General features: G+C 43.5%; 2 protein-coding genes across 3 annotated transcripts in view; one reads left to right on the top strand and one right to left on the bottom strand.

The window, feature by feature from the left end:
• The window catches only part of LOC119272074, a 1591-nt gene extending 953 nt beyond the window's left edge, over positions 1 to 638 (top strand). Inside the window, exon 2 of the mRNA XM_037553666.1 lies at positions 1 to 638. Within this exon, the coding sequence (XP_037409563.1) occupies positions 1 to 421 (421 nt within the window). The 3' untranslated portion in view covers positions 422 to 638.
• A 1670-nt stretch (positions 639 to 2308) lies between these two features.
• LOC119267579 (uncharacterized protein DDB_G0287625-like) lies at positions 2309 to 9296 on the bottom strand. Of its 2 annotated transcripts, none has more exons than XM_037548994.1 (5): positions 8162 to 9296; positions 5755 to 6691; positions 3979 to 5140; positions 3800 to 3889; positions 2309 to 3026 (listed from the first exon to the last, which is right to left on the bottom strand). In XM_037548994.1, the coding sequence occupies exons 1-5, from the start codon at positions 8856 to 8858 to the stop codon at positions 2490 to 2492; spliced, it is 3423 nt and encodes a 1140-aa protein (XP_037404891.1). In that variant the 5' UTR covers positions 8859 to 9296; the 3' UTR covers positions 2309 to 2489. The 2 variants fall into 2 exon arrangements, with proteins under 2 accessions (XP_037404891.1, XP_037404890.1); XM_037548993.1 differs by having other exon boundaries at positions 5755 to 6694.
• Between the last annotated feature and the right edge of the window lie 727 nt (positions 9297 to 10023).

Below are 10023 nucleotides of genomic sequence, written 5' to 3' on the forward strand. Positions count from 1 at the left end.
CGCCATCCCCGCCCACCGCACGCGCGCCGCCGCCAGGAGCCTCATCTCCGGGCTCCAGCCGGAGGAGGTCCTGGTCCTGGACGCGGTCCGCAGCGGGGCGTACAGGGGCAGGCTCTCCGCGGACGAGCTGGTGGAGGGGAAGCTGGAGACCGGGGCGGCGCGGCGGCGGGGAGGCGTGGGCGCGGCCAAGGGCGTCGCGGCGCTGGCGCCTCCGGGGAGCGTGATGGACGGGCTCGGCGCCGCCGTGATGACGGAGTGCGAGATCCGGGGGAAGGCCGCGAGCATGGTGGTGACCTGGCCGGCGGCCGCCAGGCCCTCCGACTTCGGGGTCATGCGGCGCGTGGCGGCGGAGCTCGGCGTCGATCTGAAGGCCGCGGCCAGGGTCTCCGGCCGGGCCGGGTTGGGCGCGCTGTATACTTAAGATGATATCCCTTCCACTTCTCTGTGCTCATGGTTCGTCTTGTTTGGCTTGTGCTATTGAGAAGAGAAGTTCAGAGAAAATCCCAAGATGTATCAGGGATTCAGTATTCAGCAATGTTGTGTTCGGGCATTCTGCGACAGGATTATGGACACACAAACTAAACTTTACTAGTGCATTTCGGTGGTGCTATCGATGTTTTTATGTTGTTGAATGTTTCTATGCCTGCGTTCAGAATTTGTGCCTATCTGCTGCTTCCCACACCACAACCAACATCACCACCACCATGGGAGCAACTTTTGCACAGTCGCCATAGCGGCTCCATCCCTATAGTAACCGCCAATATGGTGATTTTGACTGAAAATGTCACTAGCGAAGTCAAGCCAGCGAGATTTCATATTTGGAGGTTTGTGTAGTGTTGGGTTGAAGGGTGCTCCATCCGCCCACAGCCTCCACATGTTGGACTGGAGCGATCGTGACGGCCTAAAGAGGAGTTAGATCGACACCGTTGTTCGCAATTGTGAGAAGCATTAGATGGGACATCCACATAGATGTCTAGATTGCATCTCACAATTTCAAGCATCGTCGTCAGAATCAAGTCGCAACCACCGAAATCACTGCCGAAATCGATACCCGCCGCCAAAATCATCACTGGAATCGTCTTCACTCTCAACGACGTGCTTGTGGTCGTCCTCCCCCTCGCCAGAATCAAGTCACAACCGCTACGTTGATATGTGTGACCTTTGGTCCACTATTATTGGTCAACTGAATTACTCCAATTGGAGAATAAGTATGTAGCCAATAACATATGACTTTGGATCCCATCGCCTTTCCGCTCAACTTTATCCTAGTTTTGCCGAAGGAGCAATCCACTAAAAATTCCATCTGCCCCTACCGTACTCTAGCTTGGTAGTAAATTATGGAGGCTGAGTGCCTCAAAAAAAAATTTATGGAGGCTGAGATATGTTGACTGCATTTGCACGCCATCTGTCCACCCTTCAAGGATATGACAACTGTGCTAGAGTTGCTCTAGCACATAGCAAACCATGTTCATTACCATGTGAGAAAGCCCATTTAGAAAAACAATTGCAAATTTTAAACTTTATTTTAACATGGATATTAATCCCTCCCTGTCTAGGTTTCCCTAACTGCACATACATTTTGATTAAAGGTTTAAAATATGCACATACAAGGTGCTTAGAAAATGTGCTTAGAGGATAGACATTTAATTAGACATCTATTCTCTCCTATAGAGATAAGCACTAATGCTCAAGAAAACAAAGTTTATTTTACAAAGGACCTACCTATGCAAGCACATGTACAAGGCCTAAAACGATCCAAGCTCATTACTTGTTTTAGTCTTCACAGCATATGTAATTTTGTAGTAAAACAATGACAAGTATTTTGGAACGGAGGGAGTACTTATTCATCCCTACAAACTCATGTACACGACAAATTACTGTATGCAAAAATAAATAAAGCAACAAAAACTAAAACTTAAGTAGTGGCAATTTTACTTTTCATTTAGCAAAAAAAATCAACAATAAATGTGAGATAGCACTAATTTTCAAAACGACTAATGGAAAACCAAAATTGAAACTTAAACTTTTTTTAGGGTGTCTGGTTTCCCCTTAAAACAGGACAGACGACAAGACTAGAGCTCTAAGACCCAGGTTCAATTTTTCTCCATAACCTGTATACGGACCCTTCATCCCTACAAACTCTTGTATCGAACAAATAAACCAAAAAGCCAAAGAAAAAAGTAGCGTAATTTTAAATTTTCGTTTTGCAAGAAAAAACAAAGATAAACCTACCTCATAACTGGGTGCTACCAAAATTAGAGTAGCATGGCAATTTCAGATTGGAAAAAACTAAAAAAAAAACATGAGATGGAGAAGAAAACTTTTATTATTGATCGCTGCCAGACACACTGCGGCAGAACAAGGAACACACTGGAGAATGCTGCCAATTCTCCTAGAGAAACAAAATATGATGGGGAAAAAGAAACGCATGGGGGTACCAGCCGAAGGAGATGGGATACTAATTGGAGCAATAAATGGAATTAATTGTTTTAAGTACTCCCAGGAGAGCAAGGTATCCGGTTAAAATTAACCCTACAACCTGGCATGACATCCTCGCACGACTGAGAACCAGAGGCAAATGTAGCATCAGAAATGACACCCGAAAACTGCTCTTTCGGAACGTCGGAAACACTGCCTACAGAGCTGCAACAAGGTTGCAAAGCTTTGGGAGGGAGGAGCTTCCCCTCACCGTTGCTCGGAACATGCAGCCCCTCAGCATGGTTGATGCTGAGGCTTTTGTCTTCAACATCTGAGCCTACCTTGTCTTCTCCTGTCTTGCTGCAGTTTTTCGCCAAACCAGGCATGCTAGAAACCACTGCATGATGAGACTGGCCGTTATTATCTACTTCATCGCGCATATCATCAGTACAAGGCAATGCCTGGTCCTCGCCAGCAGCAACATTTTTCCCCACCACCACGTCCACAGAAGCCTCCTTGATCATCTCTTCACTTTCTGGTTGTGAAGATGATGCGAGAGCTTTGGACTTCCTAGAACCAGTGCTTGAACTATAAAGCTTCATGGCATTCTGTACAAGTTAAAAACACATCAATAATAAACATGGGTTCAACATGGAGTAATGCATTCAAAGATTGCTATACTTTATGGCCGAGGGCTGTAACCCAAGTTAGAGAACAATAGATGCAACATTAAGAAGGTTCTGATGTAATAATTCCCAGACGTAATATAGTTGTTCCATTAACCTCGTAGCCATTAAACAAAGATACTTCATTACGCTGCTGAACAAGCCACAGTAACATTATTTCTGTACTGGATTTAAAGTAATGTATAAACATGTTTGGCTAAATAAACAATGATAATAAGCTCAGATACAGGACAATAATTTCAAGCCAAACAACAGATAAAGATAGTTAATGTTTCAAGACTCTAGGTTGTCTAGGCCGAGGATTACACATGCAATATAGGCGTTGTGGCATACTTCATGGACAAATTTTAGACTTTCCAGTGCCATGTATGCTAGTACCTGCTCAATGTAAGTCATCAAAACAAGAAAAAAATATTGGGAACAGCCAGCACTATGGTTTGACACATAGGTGGCTCAGTTTGGCCTCCAGCTTTAGAAGTCATATAGCCTATTGCCCTATTCCATGCAGGTATATAGATTATGTTTTTCTTGGCAGATTATCACATGAAAGAAAAATGCCCTGACCAAGAAGCTTGAATAATATGGTGAACAGCAGATGTGACAAATATTAAACATAACCATTTATGCACTGGCCTATCGTGAAGGTTTGTAAGTGGGTCATCCAAAAAATCATAGTTAATCTTGGAGAAATGTACCTCAAATACAGAAGTTGTTTCCCCTGAAAATATGGACTTTATCATGTATTTGAAACCTTGAGCTTGATGTCCATGCTCATCTTTATTATTCTGAAAAAGGGAAGAGAATACTTGGTCAATGTTGATAAAAATGAAACTTTTTTAAACAGTAAACTGAACATGTAAATCATTCCAGCTACCTTCAAGCACCGACGCATGGTAGATTCACATCCAGCCAGCTCCAACTCCCCCGCCATTGTACTGCATTTTTTGTACAGCTCTGGTGAAGCAAGGCTTGTCGAAATATCAAGCCTCTTGAAGTATTTGGAGCAAAACCGAGAATCCACTTTTACAATAGAAGGCCCAGGAGTTGCCTCAGATCTATATTTTGGAGCATGTGCATCAGTTTTTTCAGCATTAGCCTCAACTGTTTTGACTTCAGAGCTTTGACTTTGATTTTGAGCTGGGAGTTGCATTAACGAAGGCTTGTCAGAAGTATGAGATGAAAGTGGCACCTCCGACTCTAACTGCTGTTGAAAATCAGGATCATTATTCTGGCCATAGCTGTGTGAGTATTCTTCAAAGACACTTCTACTTGCATCCCAACCAGGTACCTGAGAGATATATGGGTCTTCTGCAGGATTGTGCCATGGAAATGGTTGTACACAATGAGGAAAACTTTCAGGATGTCCATGCAAAGGATAATGCATCCCAGCATGATTCGTATCCATAGATGGCCGCATCCCAAATAAAGATTGAGGGAACTGGTGGATAGCTGGGTGAAAACCAGGGATTGGAGGACCATGCTGGAAAGGACCAAAACCACTTGGTACTGGTGAAGGCCATGAAGGCGGATTATTCCAAGTGCTACCATGCCCTCTTGCATTATCAACAGTACCACTTCTTCTGGGGCGGCTGCTTGACCTGCGTTCTCTAATCTGGCTCCTATTATCATCATCAAAGGATCTTTGATTGTCCATCTCAGGTCTATCACGTGGCAGATGGAGATGCCCTGGTGATGCACTTTGATAGTTCTTCTCAGTAGCTTGACGATTCAATAATAACTCATGATGTCTGGTATTGCCTTTCTTCACTGAACCATCAACAGCATCATGATTATGCCTCAGATTGCTCCGGTTGGAAACTTGACAATCACTCGCTGATGGTGGTCTGTCATTAAAATGGATTGGTCGGCCATCAGATCTCAAATTTCTACCATCTTTCAAGGGCAGAGAGGATTCATTGCTATTTGCATCAGTTTTACTAAGACCCTCAACTGATTGAAAGTCAGATGTTCGTCTATGTCTTCCAAGAGCAGCACCATTCTCCCTGGGTGAGGATTCTTCTTGCTTAGGGAAATGCCTGAAATAAATAGTAATTTAATAAATCTCTAGATAGTCACATCCACGCAGCTTGTAACTGCTAACAACTTATAGCTTTACGAACAGAGGCCTTTTAAAATAGAGAAAAGAAGCTTAGAATTTCAGTGCCAGTCACATGCAGGAAATGATGATGATAAGTGCCCACAATTACTAGAACTACATCCATGTTTTCACTCTTACCAGTTCTAAGCTCTATAAGAAACAGGCGATAAATACATGTCAAAAAGAGAAAATGGAACTGAATTCAGACTCAAGTAATCTCTCATCAGATCCATCTCCAATAAGACAATGCAGCTCCATCAGTAAACACTATTCACGGATTAGCTTCACACAATCTCCATATAATCTAGATCTCTTTATAACGAGTCAGTGGTGCTTTTATTACTTGGCAGAGGAGAACTGGGTTTCTTTACTTCAGTTGTTGATCTTCCTATCCTTGTGTATTTGTACCATTACAGAACATAAATAATTTATTCAACAAAATCAAATTCTAAAGACACAAAGGTAGATATAAAGATGCGGTCACTCCAATTTGAACAGTTGAAATGTAATGTAATGCGGAGAAGAATGTGGTCAACAGTTTCAGAAAATTACCTGCTTTGCTCCTTCACAGGATATGTGCTGGATCTGGTGGGGCTCTTCCTCTCAAAATCCCTCCTCCGAGAATCAACCTTCTCATATTCTCGCCTACGGTCTTCATTGGAAACAAATGAGCTTACATCAGACCTGCGTTTAGCATCTCCATGATATTCTTTTGCATTCCTGGGTTCCAGATCACCATTATGACCGCTTTCTTCATAAGACCTTTTCTTCCCTTTGCTGTCATGGAGTCTACTTTTATTGTGCCTGCTCTCTGAATAATTATGTTCCTCTTTGCAGTGCTTTTCCAATGACCTGTCTCTAGTGCTGTCCTTTGAGGATCGCACATCCCATGATCCACCATCTTGACTCCTATGATATCTATAAAGATCATCTCGATGTTTCTCTCTAGAGCTGTTATCAGATCTTTCATTCCTAGATTTCTCTTCATCTCGATGTTTCTCTCTAGAGCTGTTATCAGATCTTTCATTCCTAGGTTTCTCTTCATCTCTAGGCTTATCTTTGTATCTTTCGTCCTTATATCGGTCCTCCTCTTTAGTTCTTTCCCCTTTGTATTTTACATCCCTATGTCTATCTTCATGTCTCAACCTTTCCTCTTTGTACCTTTCATCTCTATGCAGTTCCTCATCTTTATGCCTATCGTCTTTGTGTTTGTTACTTTTATGCCTGTCCTGAGCTTTGGACCTATCATCTCTATATTTTTCTTCTCTATGTTTTTCCACACCTCTAGGCATGTCATCTTTCAATTTCTCATCTGTGTGTTGCTGCTCGTAACATCCATCAGTTTTGGTACGAGCATCCCGAGGCATGGTTTGCCTTCCCTTGCTGCTGCTTTGTAACTCATCTTTCGCAGCAGACTGTTCCTTTGTTTTCCTGTGCCTCCCATTCTTTTCAGATTCTCCATCGTGCAACTCATCTTCACGATGACGGTCTGCTAATAGAAAGACAAATAAAATAATATCAATAGAAATTATATATAAATGCTTCAGATATATAAAACATGATCAGAAGGCCCAGCTCCCAACAAACCCACACCAATACTCTCTTGATTACTACGGTATTACGGTCCTAAGATTATGACCATATTACCACTTGCTGGATTTTGTAGGCTAATTAAACCATAGCAAATAATCATGATGTAGGCTGTATCCTTATGAGAAGAAGTATACAGAGCATACACAAATATAACAAATGAAGTGATGGACAAGACTAGATAATTGTTGAGTGGCTATGATCGTCAGAGAGCTTATTTTGAAAATTGATAAAAACAAATAGATAACAAATAAGACCCGCAAAAAAAAGATAACAAATAAGACAGCATAAACTATTTCGAATCACATCCATTCTACCACTTCATAGAAACAAGCCACAATAAAACTTATTACACATATCCATCTTGTCAACTGAAAACATGGTTCATTTACTTATAAATTACATTCCCTCCGCCCAGACATGTAAACCCGCATAATTGTGTGTGCAGCCTAACACAATCCTAATCAATAAATCATCAAAACAAACTAGACAGTTGAACTCTGCAACTCACACATGTGTGTACATACAATGTAAAGGTTTAATATATTGTACAAAAGCATGCAACATTTGTGCAGGCTTAAATGAGCAAAGATGTGTCACCAATTTTGCACAACTAACTGACACTGGCATGCAAATCCATATGGCATGTGGGTGCTCAATATAAACGTTAGATTTAGGCCCTTATATGCACTCAATCCCAATGCAAGGTGGGTGACTCATGGGTAGTACCAACATATGTTTATACCTTTGGGAAGGATCAAGGATAACAAGAGAAGCAGAAGCCATAAGTAATTTGCAAGGTATCATGAAAACTAAAATTTTAGCTGACATGTAGTATGGAATTCTGGTTGAAGCAGAGGAAATAGCCAGGTAGAATAGCATGCACAAACAACAAATAGCAACACCAACTCTCACTAGACTGTGGGCAAAGCTATAATACTGTGACTCATGAGTCATACTACATGAAACAAAAGCCAGGGATTCTTCCTATATTAAAAAAATTCACTAGTCAAGGAAGTACAAGACAAGCAGATGTGAGATAGGACCAGATTAAGGCAAATGTTACATAATGGAGGTTATGTTCTTCACGATGAGTAAAGTCAGACAAAGGTCAAGTAATAAAGTTTTCATATGGTCATAAACTCATAACATCATATAATATTAGATTCTAGTCTAATTTTAAGTTTAGTAACTTGAGCATTTGAAGTTTCTCCTTCTGTTGTTACCGATATCTCAACAAGAACTATGCAATCTGGTAGGTGTTCATGTTCCATATGATCCTTTGGCCAGTATAGCAAGTGATACTTCATCATGACTATCTATCTACCAACAAGTTTTAAGTATGAAGAGCAAGCTGAAAAATACCTACCATCAGTTCCTCCATTGGAATAATTCTTCGTTTTATCGCTGTCCAAATCTCGTGTTTTCACCTCTTTGTTTCTTGGCGTAGCTTTCAGTGATGCATCATGCCTGCGCTCACTCCCCTTTTCATGATCCTTACTCCTATCCTTCACAATCTTATGCTGCTGATCTGTGCTGTCTTCCTTCAGCGTCAACACTTGCTTGCTTTCCTTTGACTTCTCTGGCTCAAGCTCCCTCCCCCTCTCCTTCACTCGGTGATGCTCGCCGGAAGTATGCTCCTCCAACAATAATGCCTCTTTATCTGACTTCCTTCCGGCAACCTCGTTGGCCCTATCATACTCCTTACTAGACTTCCTTGCAGACTTCCCCTTCTCATCACCATCTGAACTCCTGGACTTCTTCGAGTCATGGTAACCGACTCTCTCATCCTCTTCGCCGTAACTCCACCTGTCATCCCCGGTGGCATTATCCTTCTCCCCTCTGCTCTTCCTCTTCTTCTGCCCGTCAGCCGACGAACCAGATGCCTCGCCCGCGTTGGAAAGCTTTGCAGGCCGCTTCTCGTGGTCCTCCGAGCCCTTGGAGGCCCTAACGGCGGCCGCCTTCCAGTCCTCGTGCTCCCGCGGCCGCGGATCCTCGTCGGAGTCCGACCTGTCCCGCTCCTCCCGGTCGTGCTTGCGGGACCTGCGTCGCGTGCTCCTCGGCATCGTGGCGGCTTCCAAACCTCAATCCCACGGCCAAAGGTTCGCCGGAGCGGCGCCTATTATGAAACCCTGCGCCCCCTGAATCCTCAGCAGAGGGGCGGAACCCGGGCAGAGCGTACGCAAATCCACCGGAACTCCTCGTCTCACCGCGGGAACCGCCGAGGACGCTCCGAGCATATATAAGCAAGCAGATGCGGAAACTTCCGGGGAGGCTGCGGGGATTCACCGGGGCTCGAGTCCGACGACGAGGCGGCGGGGGGCGGGGCAGAGCGAACTGGACTAGGATTCGGAGACAGGCGGCGGCGCGGCGGGTGGAGGCTTGGAGGAATCGAATCGAATCGAATCGGAATGGGATACGAGCAGCGGCCGGATAGGCGGAGGAGGGATTGGGATTGGGGATTGGAGGAGGGGAACGGGCGGGGGCGAGAGAAGGGACGCGATCGCGGATTTTTTGGGGATTTATCTTTTTTTTCCTTCCAAAGAAAGTTTCTGTTTCCGCTAGGGCGTCGCGTGTGGCGTGTAGCAGGCGGGCGTGACGAAAATACCCACCGTGCGGTTGCGTCGGCTGAGCGTGGGCAGCGGTTGGTATTGGCCGCGGATCAGGGGCAGCGCGGTAATTTTGGTGGGACTTTCCGTTCGCTTGTGTCCCGTTTTTGTTTTCGGTCTCAACCTTGGTGATCTTTTCTCGCGCAGTTGTTTCTCGTGCGCTTAAGGGACGATAATCTGGAGTATGTGCTGCCCAATGTCAATTGTCACGCTAGCTCATTTCAAAAAAAATAAAAAAATGTCCTGTTCATCGCAGCATTTCAAATAAAAATGGTACAACATAAAATTCAAAATTTTGGCAGCATTTCATTTGTATTTTCAAGACAAACAACATAACAATATATATTGACAAGCATGACACATACTATATGACATCAACATAACACAAATTTCAAGTGCAATATCATAAGGTAGCAAGTTCATCCAACACATCCAAAAACAAACGGCCATACATGTCAAGTTCACATACCAAATCGTCAAAAAGCTTAACAAATGACGTCCATTGCAACAAAATTAACCCAATCTGATCCGAAAATTTACACAACACACCACAATGTAAAAAAAAATTGGTTTAGATAATCAAATCTGATGTGATCATTCATGCATCGGCCCATACGCAGTG

Source organism: Triticum dicoccoides, chromosome 3A, assembly GCF_002162155.2.
Source record: "Triticum dicoccoides isolate Atlit2015 ecotype Zavitan chromosome 3A, WEW_v2.0, whole genome shotgun sequence".
NCBI classification, from domain to species: Eukaryota; Viridiplantae; Streptophyta; class Magnoliopsida; order Poales; family Poaceae; genus Triticum; species Triticum dicoccoides.